The sequence below is a fragment of the Marmota marmota genome, unplaced genomic scaffold, assembly GCF_001458135.2.
Source record: "Marmota marmota marmota unplaced genomic scaffold, marMar, whole genome shotgun sequence".
In the NCBI taxonomy this organism is placed as follows: Eukaryota; Metazoa; Chordata; class Mammalia; order Rodentia; family Sciuridae; genus Marmota; species Marmota marmota.
The window spans coordinates 1532768-1547465 of NW_025999925.1; the positions used below are offsets into that span (position 1 = coordinate 1532768).

The following is a 14698-nucleotide window of genomic DNA, read 5'->3' on the forward strand; positions in this document are numbered from 1 at the left end:
TATATTGTCTTGATACTGGGTAGCCACATTTCCCTTTACATAATCACAAAGGTAAACAATAATACTTTTTAGTGGACTATGTTGCTATGATGTTTGGTAGATTAAGTGTATTAAAGGCATTTTAATTATACTATTTTCAACTTAATTATATATTGGGATGTATAACCCATCATAATTCAATTTAGTTCTAATTAAAACATACTAATTTCTTAAACAGCTTAATTGCTGTTATAAAATGTTTCAGGCCTGATTTTTTTTTTTTTTTTTTTTTTTTTTGGCAAAATTGTATGATAGCACCTACGACATTCTTATAGTTTTTTTTTTTTCTTTTTTGGGGGAGTACCAAGGATTGAACTCAGGGGCATTCAACCACTTAGCCACATCCCAGCCCGATTTTGTATTTTATTTAGAGACAGGGTCTCACTACTGAGTTGTTTAAGGCCTCAATAAATTGCTGAGGCTGGCTTTGAACTCATGATCCTTCTGTCTCAGCCTCTCAAGCCACTGAGACTACAGGTATGTGCCACTGCACCCAGTCCTTACAGTTAATTTTTGCATTGTGGTCTCAAGAAAAATTTCTTTTCAAAATTTTAAGAACAATCATAAGTTTTTTTCTAGGTCATCTATTAGTTCTTTCATATTCAAACCCTTGTAATTTTGCTTTTGTTAAGCTGTCAGTTTCTTACTCATCAGTGTCTTTACGGTGCTTCAGACACTTATCCAACATTATTTTAATGTATGACTGGAGAAAAATCCAACATCTTTCCTTTTTTACTTTGAAATCAACTTGAAGTATATTTTCATTTTATTTTTGACTATTTACAAAGTCAGTAACCAGTAGTAAACAAGTTAGGAGAAAGATATTGACATAGTATATGGGATAGATACCATATAATAAGCAAAAAGAGATGTTCTATTTGGGTCAGTTTTATAGGTGGTCTTAATTAGTGAGAATTTTCCTATTTTTAAAGACTCTGTCTTTCCTCATAGCAATTTGGTGATTTCAGGGAACTGAATAATGATTACTCAGATATAGAGGGTCTTCTGTGAAAAATGAACATTAGGAACAGAAAATTAACCACAGGAGATATCAAAAGGGAAGCTTAGTGTAATGGATAAAACACTGAAATAATATTGGAAAACTTATATTCTAAACCTAATTCTACTGCTTGAGAAAGACATTTTTTTTTCTTTATCCCTGAAACAAAGAATTTGATTAAGTACTATAGCCACTATACACATGTAGTTATTTAAGTTCCTTAAATTTTCACCCACATTCCTCCCTTTTTCTTCTTCCTCCCCCTTAACCTTCTATCCCCTTCCACAACTTCACTGATCTACTATTTTCATTGGATTCCCCATTTTCCCCCTTACTTTGTTCTAGTCTCTGCATATGAAAAAACATTTTCAACCTTTGACTTTCTGAGTTTGGCTTACTTCAATAAAGCATGATGTTCTCTAGTTTCATCCATTTGCCAGCAAATGCCATAATTTCATTCTTTTTTATGGCTGAGTAAAACTTCATTGTATGTATATACCATATTATCCATTCATCTGTTGACAGGTACCTGGGCCAATTCCATAACTTGGCTATTATGTATTGCACTGGTACAAACATTGATGTACTTTTATCACTACAGTATACTGATTTTACTTCTTTTGGATAAATACCAAGGAATGGGACAACTGGATCATATGATGGTTCCATTCTACATTGCTTTTCAAACTGGTTATACTAATTTGCAGTCCCATCAACAAGCTATGAGTGTACCTTTTTCCCCACATTCTTGGCAGCATTTATTATAATTTGTATTCTTGATGGTATCTTTCTAATTGGAGTGAGATGAACTCTCAATGTAGTTTAGATTTTAATTTCTCTGATCTCTAATGATATTGAACATTTTTTTCATATATTTGTTGGCTCTTTGTATTTCTTCTTTGAGAAGTATCCGTGTAGTTCTTTTTGCCCATTTACTGATTACATTATTTGGGAGGGTTTTTTTTTTTACTTCTTTATTATATTCTTAACTGTCAAAGAAAGTGAACCCCAACATTATGTATAACTGTGATGTACTAATGAAAACATTAAAAATTGCTTAAAATTAATTAAAATTAAAAATCTGTTCTTCAGCTGCATAGCCACATTTCAAGTGCAAAACACCTACATGTGGTAAGTGATGGCTATATTGGATAATATAGAATATTTTCATTGTCACAGAAGATTCTATAGGACAGTTCTGATCTGGAGCAGAGTTTAGCATATATTCTGTAAAAGATGAGATATACACATTTTTTATTTTCTGGATTACACAGTCTGTTGCAGCTATTCAACGGCTGTTGTAGTTCATAAGCAGCCATAGATAATATGTAAATGAATGTGGCTCTGCCAAAATAAAACTTTTTTTTACCAAATCAGGCATTTGGCTCCCAAACTATACTTTGTTGATCCTTAATCTAGAGGTTCATTTCTCTTCACCTAAATTTATGCTTTTATCAACAAATGTGCAAGGATTCCAATTTCTCTATATCCTTTATTTTTTAAAGAGTTTTTCTTTTTCTTTTTTTTTTTTTGTTTTGTTTTTGTAGTGTGGAGAATTCTAGGTTGACAAGTTTCCAACTATGCTATCCTCAATATAAAGACATAGGGACAAGAGGGAGAAAGTCAGAACAAAGCAAGCCAATATATATAATATGATATAATCAAACTTTGCTTTTGGAGTAACTTTCTGTGTCTGCATCTTATTTATATTAATTAATTCATTAATATGTAATGTTGGGGATTGAACCCATGGCCTCACACATACTAGACCAGGTCTCTATTACTGAGCTAACTTTGCAGCCCTTTATTACTTTTATTTTAAGGAGAGATATTATATTTGAAAAAAAAACAGTGGTATTTTAATTCTCTTGACATTGATGTATTGCCAACATCTTTCCTCATATCTTTATTAACTCCATATATATGACAGTTGTTCTATCATTGACTTGTTTGTTCTGACTTTCTCCATTTTGTCCCTATTTCTTTATAGTGAGGTAGGATAGCATTGTTGTAAACTTGTCAACCTAGAATTCTATACCCTATCAAAAAAATCTTTTAAAAATAAAGGATATGGAGAAATTGGAACCTTGTACATTGCTCATAAAAGCATAAAATGATGCAGTTTTTGTGGAAAACATTTTCAAAATGTTACACATAAAGTTACCATATTAACCAGTAGTTCTCCTCCTAAATATCTACACATGACAACTGAAAACATATGTTCCCATAATACTTGTACATGAATGTACATAGTGATATATAAGAGCCAGCAAGTAAAAATAACTCAAATGTCTATCAGTTGATGAATGAATGTATAAAAAAACAATGGTGTCCTTTTTTGGCATTAGGGATTGAACCCAGGGGTGCTTAACCACTGGGACACATCCCCAATTCTTTTTATTTTATATATGTATTTATAAGAAAGTTTTTATTTTTAAAAGAGTTTTAAAACCTTGAAAACATCGTGCTAAGTGAAAAGCCAGATGTAAAAGATCACATACTATATGATTCTGTTTATATGTAGGGTCTATAATAAGCAAATATGTATAGACAGAGACTAGATTATTGCTTGCCAGGGGGAAGGAAGAGAAGGAAATGAATGAATACTAGACAATATGGAGTTTCTTTTTTGGGGGAAAATTGTTCTAGAATTAGAAAGTGGTGATAGTTACACAACCTGTGAACATACTAAAATTCACTGAATTATATGCTGTAAGAGATTGAATTTCATGGTATGTGAATTATCTTAATTTTTTTTAAGTGAAGATGGAATACAGACCTTTTTAGACCAGCAGGAGCTAAGGGAATTTATTGCCAAATGAGTGCATTAAAATATTAAAGTAAATTCTGCAGGCAGAAGGAAGAGAATACTAGAAAAAAATTTAGATTTATAAAAGAATAAAATATGTGGGTTAAAAAGTACTTTCCTTATTCTATTAAAAGAAATTTGGTTACTTAAAATAAAAATAATATTGCATTGTGGAGCTTAATTATTTAATTAAAACAAAAAATAAGAGTAACACAAAGACATGAATGGGAGAAATGGAAAGTATTCTGTTGTAAGGTTCTTAAAATACACAAAATGGTTTATTCTTATCTTAAAATAGATGTGGTAACTGAAATATATATATTGAAAATCCTGGAGCAACCACATAAAAATAATAAAGGTATAGATCAGACAATAGAGATAAAATATCCAATTCAAAAGAAGTAGAGAAAATAGGCAAAATAAACAGCAGGCCCCTCCTCTTCAAATTTTCATTGATCTCAAAGTTAACAAAGATGAAAGTTGATTCTTTGAAGAGATTAACAAAATTCATAAGCCTTTAGTCAGATTTTAAATAAGGTCAAGCTGAGGACTGAGCCATTAACACATGTTAGAGAGACATTTCAGAGCCTAACTATAACATTGCTCCAGTTAAAAGGCAGACATTGTCAGGTAGACAGAGAAGCAAGACAAAATTAAATGCAGTCTACAGGAAGCTCACTCTGTTAAATATAAAGACATAGAGAAGTTAAAAGTAAAATTAAGGGAAAAGATACACAAACAATAATAAAAATGAAAAATATCTCTGGTAATTTAAGACAAAGTGATTTTCAAAGTCTGTAGTATTGCCAAAAATAAAGAGAAACATTTCATAATAATAAGGGAACAATTCAGTAGGAGGACATATCAGTTTAAAAATGTGTACACACAAAATTAAATTTCAAATACATGAAGAAAATGCTGATAGAATTGAAAATAAAATAAATTCATAATCATACCTGGAGATTTCAGTTATTTCAGAGAGTAATGGAAAAAGTATACACTCCGGTTATAGAAGTTTTGAACAGCATTAGTAACCAGTATATCTCTGACATTTGTTGAAGATGCCAATAACAATAGTATACTCTTTCAAGTATTCACAGACCACTGACCAACTTAGACATATCCAGGGCCATAAAACAAGTTTCAATAAATTTAAGAAACTTGAAATCATACAAAATACATTCTGTAACCAAAGTGGTATGCAACTATTAATCAATAAACAAAAAATGTCTGTAAAATTTCCAAATGCAAAGAAATTTAAATATAAACTTCTTAATAACTAATAGTTCCCAAAAGAAATCATAAGGAAAAATCAGAAAATATTTTAAACTGAATTAAAATAACACAATATAAAAAAGCATAAAAATTATGAATGCAGCTAAAGCAATAAGTACTTTGATGGAAATGAAAAACTTAAACTGCCTTTTTTTTTTAATTAAAAAATATGCAAAGTAAGTGATCTAGATTCCATCTTAATATGCTTAAAAAAATAAAAAGACAAAGTAAATAGAACAGAAATCAATGAAATATAAAATAGATACAGTTAACAAAGATGAAAATTGATTCTTTGAAAAGATTTACAAAATTCATAAGCCTTTAGTCAGATTTTAAATAAGACACACATTACTTAAAATAGAAATCAATGGATATTACTAAATTATGCAGTATTAAAGAGTTAATAAAGGGCTATTATTATAACTTATGCTAATAAATTGGACAAATTAAAGATGGGTAACTTTCTTGAAAGAAACTAACAAAACTTGTTCACAAAGAAAGAATTCTTGTGACCCTCTGTAAAAGAAAATGAATTTATAGTTTTAAAACCTTTTTACAAATTCCAGGCTCAAGTGGCTTCACTGATAAATTTCACCAAATACTTGAGGAAGAAACAAAAGCAGGTCTAATACAAACTCTTCCAGAAAAGTAAAAAGGATACATTTCACAACTGATTTTACAAGGCTAGTATTATTTTAATACCAAGACCAGGAGAAGGCATTACAAGTAAACAAAACTACAGACTAATATACCTTAAGAACATATATGCAAAAATTGTTAAAATATTAATAAGTTGAATCCAGTGATATTTACAAATATAACATGATTACTTGGAGTTTATCTTAGAATATAAGATTAGTTTAAAATAAATAAATAAACCTGTTATCAACACACACAAAAAAATTAGTTTAATATTGGCAATTAATGGAATTTTTCAAATTAAGAAAGTAAAATACAGAATTATATTATCATTTCAATACACGCAGAAAAGGCATTTGAAAAAAGATTACTTGTGATTGAAATAAAGAAGCTCTCTGCCAACCTAGAGAAGCGAACTTCCTCAATCTAGTAAAGAGCACCTTCAAAAAACCACAGGGTTAATAATGAAAAACTGAATGTTTTTTTTTTCTTAATATTAGAAATATGACAAATATGTCTGTATTTATCCCTTCTAATCAACATTATACTGAAGGTTTTACCCAGTATAATAATAATAGAAGAAAAAAGGCATGGGCTGGGGGAGGTGCAAGGAGAATGTACATCCAGTTTGGCAAGAAAAAAGTGAAGCTGTTGTTATTTCATATAACATGACAAAAACTGTTTCATATGACATTTTGCAAAAAGAACCACAAGAACTAGTAAGTGATTCTAACAAGAATTCATTGTATTTCTATATACCAAGAGTGAATGATTAAAAATTGAAATTTTTAAAATACCATTTATAGTTATATCAAAAATATTGGAAGCTTAAAACCTTTATACTGTAATGAGAGAAATTAAAGAAGACTTAAATAAATGGAAAGATACATACCATGATCATGGCTTGAAAAACTAAAAAAAATATTGCTAGCATGTCAGTTTCACCCAAATTCTTCTAGAGATTCAATGCAAATTTGATCAAAATCCCAACAGGAATTTTTGTAGATATTGATAATGTAATTCTAGAATTTATATGAAAATCAAGAGAACTTAAAACAACTGAGGCAGTTTTGAAAAAGAACAGTATTAAAAACTTAACACTGCCTCTAGTGTGCATAGATACTCTGTAGCTAGAGCAATGAAGAAGTAGTGACTTACATAATAAGTTAGACTAGGTTTTCTCAACCTTGGCTCTACTGACATTTGGGCCTGGATACTTTTTTTGTTGTGAAGTACTGTCCTGCAATTTAGAGGCATCTCTGACCTCTACTCACTAGATGTCAACAACACCTCCAACCCTCATTTGTGACCCTCAGAAACATCTCCAGACATTGCTGAATGTGTCCTAGAGGACAAAATCATCACCCTTTATGAACCACTGAGTTTTATATATAGAACAATTAAACAGAATAAAGCATCTAGAAACAGACCCCCAAATACATGGTCAATTGATTTTTGACAGTAGTACAAAGGCAGGTTCAATAGATGGAAGGACAAAGGATACTCTTTCAACAAATGGAGTTAAGATGTTTAGATTTCCATTTGCAAAAAAAATGGAACACTTTAAAAGCATAGACCTAAATGAAATAGTGAAAATAATCTCCTGAAAGAAAATTTGATGATTTTGAGGTAGGAAAAAATTCCTGAAATAGGGTATAAGAGGCATGAACTTAGACAATAAAATTAAAAAATTTCTTCAAAGACATTATTAAAATAAAAGGTCAGGTCTCTCAGATTGGAAGAAAACATCTCCTGAATCATGTATCTGATAAATAATCTGTATCTAGAATGTATGAAGAATTCTTTGAACTCAATAACATGACCAACAACCCAATAAAAACTGGGCAAGAGATTTCAATAGCCACTTTATCCAAGAAAGTATATGAATGGCAAATAAGGCTTAGAAAGATGATTCATTTGTCAGATACCTTTATATACCAACTGGAATGGCTAAAATTAAAATGCCTGACAATACCAAATACTATAGAGTTATTTAAGTCTTACAGAGTACTAGTAAAAGTACAAAATGATATACTTGAGAAAACAGTTTGGTAAATTTTTATTACATTATTTTTTTAATTTTAGTTTTAGGTGGACACAATATCTTTATTTTATTTTTATGTGGTACTGAGAATCGAACCCAGTGCTTCAAGCATGCTAGGTGAGCATGCTACCACTTGAGCCACATTCCTAGCCCCTTATTACATTATTAAATCACTTACTAGACTAGGGATGTCATTCAGTAATACAGGGCTTGTCTGGCATGTGAGGCCTTGGCTTGGATCCAGAGCATCACAAAGAAAATACAAACTTACTGTATGAATTATTTGTCCACTCCTAGATATTTACCCAAGAGAATGAAAACTGTTTGTCCACACAAATACTTGCACCAGAATGTGAGTAGCGGCTTTATTCATAATAGCCCAAATTGGAAATGATCTCCAATGTCTGTCGATTGTAAATGAATAATTAAATTGTTAAAAGGAACAAATTATTGATTCTCATATCAACATGGGTGAATCTCAAAAACAGGTTAAGTCAAAGACCAGACACTGCATGATTGCATTCGTAAGGAATTCTGCAAATGGCAAAATTTAAAGTGATAGAAGTAGATCACAGGTTGCCTGGGGCCAAAGGGTTGTAGGGGGAATTCACTGCAGGGAATAGAGGGATTTTTTGGGCATCTGAAATGTTTTCAGTCATGATTGTGGTAGTGATCACTTCAGGAAGGCTGATTACTTTTTTTTTTTTTTTTAAACAGTTGAAGGGCCTATTTTTTGATCACCTAATCTTTGCTAAGCTTTTTGGCCCTTAGGCCCACCTTATCATTTTACTGTAACTCTCTCCTAACTGTAGCTTTAACATTTCCTATTTAGTGCCTTGCTGTCCTGTTGCTGGTCTAGACTTTTTCCTATTAATAAGTATTATTGAAAAAAGCTGTTTAGGGTCACAGTCTCTCTGAGTTGATTTTTTGTGTTTTCTAAACTAAGATATTAAAATAAATCCGTATGAATATATTAGAGGCGGGACCTAGAGAAGCCTTCATCCTAACACATTGGCAGAATAGTTATTATTAATATGGCCTAAGTTTCAAGAGTCTAGACAAGCTTCCTTTTCTGAAAACAAACTCCCCCTCCCCCATTTAGTGCTATAAATAAATTTTTTCAGATTAAGGCCTGGATTTCTAGTGTGCTGAATTAATCTCTGGGAATGATATGAGAAATCTATTTAAATATTTTTAAATAGTTCCACAATTTACATTATTGAGGAGTCAGACTTAGAAACTGCTGGATTGAGGTATTGCTGATCCTATCATTTAAAAATAAGTAGGTAAAATTTCCCTTCCACACCTTTATTTAGACTTAATTGAGGTGCTATTGCATATCTAATCAAAGATCTTTGCCAGGGATCTGTATGTCTTTACTACAGGTACTTTTCAGCTCTCTAAAGGAAAAATGGGGTATTAGAGAGCTAGTTTTTTTTAAGATCCCACTATGTGCCAGATACTTTATAAGGACTTACATTTAATCCTCATAAGTGATTTTAAAAAGAGATTCAGAGATTTTAAGCAGCTTGCTTAAGGACACAGCTAGTAAGTAGCAGGAGTTATATATGTTTGACTTTAAAACAAGGGTGTTTCCCTTTAAGCTCTGTTACTTCTAGACAAACACAACAAGTAAGGACTATATTTAGTCATTTCTGCTGACTCATTTGCTCCTACATTTCTCTGCCTCTCCATCCATGGACAGAGCAGAAAGATAAAAATCTATTAGCACATAAGATATCTTCATTTTAACAAAATCCTGAACCTTTTTTCCTAGTCATAAGTTTTTCAAGTACTTTGAGTCACTTTTTTGCCTCATACAAGTGGGGTTACTCACCAGTTTCTGCTAATTGATTTATACCATAATCTAATTTGCAACCGTTCTTAATTTTGATTTCACATTTGCATGCAAGTGACTAAATCTACACAGCATCTACACCTATGCTATTCTATGAGGTAACTGTGAGCTAATTTTGCTATGTAAACTTGAATTAAATAAAATTCAAAATACATTTCTTTAGTCACATTAGCCACATTTTATATCCTGCAGCGAGCCACATGTGACTAATAGCTACTCTATTGAACAGAGCAGATATAGAACATTTCTTTATTATAGAAAATTCTTTGGGGCAGAACTGATCTAGAAGTGGGCCTACCTCTGTTAACTTTTTATAACAATGAAGTCAGCATTTTGTATTTTCTTTCTTTCTTTTTTGAATATGCAATTATTCATTTCTTTTCTCACTTAAAGAAAGTTAGAGGTAGGTAGTCTAGAATTGATATAGAAGTTTAATGGTATCATCAAAACTCTATCTTTCATGTTTGTTGCTTTATAGTCACAAGATGGCTACACAGTTCCTGAGATCACATACTCATCTAAGATAGGAAGAAAGATGAAGAGTTGGTCTCAATTGTTTCTGTTTTTTAAACTAAGAATGTAAAAGTTTTCTTGAAGTCACTCATAGGTGCAGGAAAGACTGTGAAAGCATGTTTTTAGATTTTCTAGCCTTTATAAAGGAAGATAACAAAGGAGAAGGGGCTTGGGAATGGATGTTGGATCAAATAATGTCACAACACTGGAGTCAACTGGATAAAGATTTATGATAAAGATTCACTAACCTAAGTATTATGGTTTAGATGTCATGTCCTCCAAAAGCTCACATGTGAGACAATGCAAAAGGGTTTGGAGGAAAAAAGACCATATTATAGCTTTAACATAATCAGTGAATTTGATCCCTGATGGGATTAACTGGGTGATGATTGGAGGTGGATGTGGTATGGCTGGAGAAAGTGGTTCATTGGGGGCACGGCTGTGGGGTATATATTTTCTTTGTTTTGTTTTTTTTTTTAAATTCAACCTGAATTTATTTCTCTTTTATTTTACATTATGAGAATTTTAAACATGTACAGTGTAATAAACCCCATGTATACGTCCTTTTGCTTCAACAAGTGTCATTTATGAACAATCTTGTTTCATCTGTACCCAATCCTGATTCTTTCTCCTCTCCCATATTATTTACCAGACTTTATCTTTAAATATCATAGCAAACCTCCCTCTAAAGACTCTTTAAAAAAAAAAACCTAACCATAATTCCATTGTCACACCAAAAACTACAACAGTTTCATATATGTATAAATAAGAGAGAGAGAGAGTTGTAGATGAATACACAGTATCTTTATTTATTTTTATGTGGTGCTAAGGATCAAACCCAGTGCCTCACACATGCGAGATAAGCACTTTACCACTGAGCTACAGCCCTAGCAGTAACAGCAGTTTCTTTCTTTCTTTTTTTTTATATAGTCTTTCTTTTTTCCAGTAATATATTTTTTTAATTCTAATTTGTTATACATGATGGAAGAATGCAATTCATTTCATATTACACATATAGAGCACAATTTTTCAAGTCACTGTACACAACATATTTTCACACCATTCGTGCCTTCATACATGTACTTAGGGAAATGATGTCTAACTCATTCTACCATCATCCCTACCCCCTTACCCTCTCCTTTCCCCTACCTCCCCCTTTGCCCTATCTAAAATTCCTCTATTCCTCCCATGCTCCCCCCAGGCCCATTATGAATCAGCATCCACATATCAAAGAAAACATTTGGCCTTTGGTTTTGGGGGATTGGCTTACTTCACTTAGCATTATATTCTTCAGCTTCATCCATTTACCTGCAAATGCCATGATTTTATTCTCTTTTAATTCTGAGTAATGTTCCATTGTGTGTATGTACACCAAAATTTCCCTATCCATCTACTGAAGGGCATCTAGGTTGGTTCCATAATTTAGCTATTGTGAATTGTGCTGCTATAAACATTGATATGGCTGTCTCTGTAGTATACTGTTTTTAAATCCTTTGGATATAGACTGAGGAGTGCAATAGCTGGGTCAAATGGTAGTTCCATTTCAGTTTTCCAAGGAATCTCCATACTGCTTTCCAGATTGGCTGCACCAGTTTGTAGTCCCACCAGCGATGTGCCTTTTTCCCTACATCCTGGCCAAAGCTAATTGTTGTTTGTATTCTTAATAGCTGCCATTCTGACTGGAGTGAAATGAAATCTTAAGAGTAGTTTTAATTTGCATTTCTCTAATTGCTAGAAATATTGAACATTTTTTCATGTTTGTTGATTAATTGCATATCATCTTCTGAGAAGTGTCTGTTAAATTCCTTGTCCCATTTATTGAGTGCTTTATATATCCTAGATTAGTGCTCTACCTGATGTGCTTGTGGTAAAGATTTGCTCCCATTCTGTAGGCTCTCTGTTCACCTCGCTGATTGTTTCTTTTGCTGAGAAGCAGCTTTTTAGTTTGAATCCATCTCATTTATTGATTCTTGGTTTTAATTCTTACACTACAGGAGTTTTATTAAGAAAGTTAGAGCCTAATCTAACATGATGGAGATTTGGGCCTACTTTTTCTTTATTCTTTCTACTTTTCATTAGGCGCAAGGTGTCTGGTATAATTCCTAGGTCCTTGATCCACTTTGAGTGTAGTGTTGTGCATGGTGAGAGATAGAGGTTTAATTTCATTTTGTTACATGTGGATTTCCAGTTTTCCTAGCTCCATTTGTTGAGGAGGCTGTCTTTTCTCCAATGAATGTTTTTGGCGTCTTTGCTAATATAAGATAACTGAAGTTATGTGGGTTAGACTCTGTGTTCTCTATTCTGTACCATCGGTCTACAGGTCTATTTTGGTGCCAATACCATGCTGTTTTTGTTACTATTTCTCTGCAGTATAGTTTTAGGTCTGGTATAGTAATGCTACCAGCTTCAATCTTCTTGCTAAGGATTGCTTTGGCTACTCTGGGTCTCTTATTTTTCCAGATGTTCATGATTGCTTTTTCTATTTCTATAAGGAATTCCATTGGGATTTTGATTGGAATTGCATTAAATCTGTGTCATGCTTTTGGTAGTATGGTCATTTTGACAATATTAATTCGGCCTATCCAAGAACAAAGGAGATCTTTCCATCTTCTAAGGTCTTCTTTAATTTCTTTCTTTAGCATTCTGTAGTTTTCATTGAGAGGTCTTTCACCTCTTTGATTAAGTTGATTCCCAAGTATTTTATTTTTCAGGCTATTGTAAATGGGATGGTTTTCCTAGTTTCACTTTCAGTGGGATTGTCACTGATGTACAGAAATGCCTTTGACTTATGGTGTTGATTTTATATCAGCTACTTTGCTGAATTCATTTATTAGTTCTAGAAGATTTCTGGTGGAATGTTTTGGGTCTTCTAGGTATAGAATCATATCATCTGCAAATAGTGATAATTTGAGTTCTTCTTTTCCTATCTGTATCCCTTTAATTTCTTTTGTCTGTCTAATTGCTCTGGATAGAGTTTCAAGAACTATATTAAATAGAAGTGGTGAAAGAAGGCATTCCTGTCTTCTTCCAGTTTTTAGAGGGAATGCTTTCAATTTTTCTCCATTTAGAATCATGTTGGCTGGGGCTTAGCATAGATAGCCTTTACAATGTTGAGGTATGTTCCTGTTATCCCTTGTTTTTCTAGCATTTTGAATATGAAGGGATGCTATATTTTATCAGATGCTTTTTCTGCATCTATTGAGATGATCATATGATTCTTGTCTTTGAGTCTATTGATACGATGAATTACATTTTTTGATTTCCCTATGTTGAACCAACCTTGCATTCCTGGGATGAACCCTACTTGATCATGATGCACTATCTTTTTGATATGTTTTTGTATCTGATTTGCCAGAATTTTATTGAGAATTTTTGCATCTATGTTCATTAGAGATATTAGTCTGAAGTTTCCTTTCTTTGATGTGTCTTTGTCTGGTTTTGGAATCAGGTTGATATTGGCCTCATAGAATGTGTTTGGAAGTGTTCCCTCTTTTTCTGTTTCATGAAATAGTTTGAGAAGTATTGATATTAGTTCTTCTTTAAAGGTCTTGTAGAACATTTTTTATTTTCATATTATGTTTTTTGGCTCTCTGGAAGAAAAACTAATCAGGCCAAATCAATGGATCAGTTAGCAATTGCTATATCAAATTTAATCAAAAGTTTTCTTGACTAGAGTTTGAAAACTTTTATGGATTATTTCTAGTGCTTGGTAGTAGTGTCTTAAAGCAGATATGTGTAGATAAAACTTTGAAAAACTCCTTGTAGGCAGCTGAAATACTACTACAACATGGAGCAAACCCTAACCAGAAAGATCAAAAACAGAAGACTGCTTTGGATGAAGCAGATAATGATAAAATGAAAGAGTTGCTAAAATCTCATGGTGCTATTGAAGCCAATAATAGAGATGAAAGTAATGCTACAGTCACTGGTATGTATGTCAGTACTGCTTGCTATTTTATATAGGTGATATCTCTACTAAGAAAAATAACATTTTTACATTTGTAATATGTTATTCCATAACTGGGGATAGATATTACCTATGTTTATTAAACTTTTTAAAAGCCATTATTTTTAGAAATTAGCACTTTCAAGTTTGGTTTAATTTATAGATCATATGATTCTACTGGATTGGAGTTACATGTTAAAATAAAACCTATGTTGTTCATTAATCAAACATTCATCTTCCTACCTTTGGGTTGGAGATAGAGGAGTAACTGAAACCAGGCAGATAGTTTACTTATAGTGGAGCTAGAAAAGGGTAACATTATACTGAAGACTCTGCAACCGATATTTTGTTACTTCAAAATTTGTAATCATACATTGGTTGAATTCATGTCAATTTTCAAATATTCTTGTAATACTAAGTTGTTAAGCAAGTATATCATACTCATGTGTGTTTTACGTACATTACAGTAAAAAGTCTATATAAGGGAATGTATAGCTAGGCAAAAATTTTATGAACAATTTTTTAGCAATAATTTACATTTTATTAAGTGCTGAGGAGAGGAGATCGTTCTTCAT

The 14698-nt window shown here is 32.1% G+C and overlaps 1 protein-coding gene across 1 annotated transcript in view; it reads left to right on the forward strand.

Annotated features, from left to right (window-relative positions):
* The window catches only part of Ankrd31 (ankyrin repeat domain 31), a 176679-nt gene that overhangs the window by 113781 nt on the left and 48200 nt on the right, over positions 1–14698 (forward strand). Inside the window, exon 18 of the mRNA XM_048800131.1 lies at positions 13943–14105. Coding sequence (XP_048656088.1) covers positions 13943–14105 — 163 coding nt within the window. The remainder of the gene's footprint in view (positions 1–13942; positions 14106–14698) is intronic.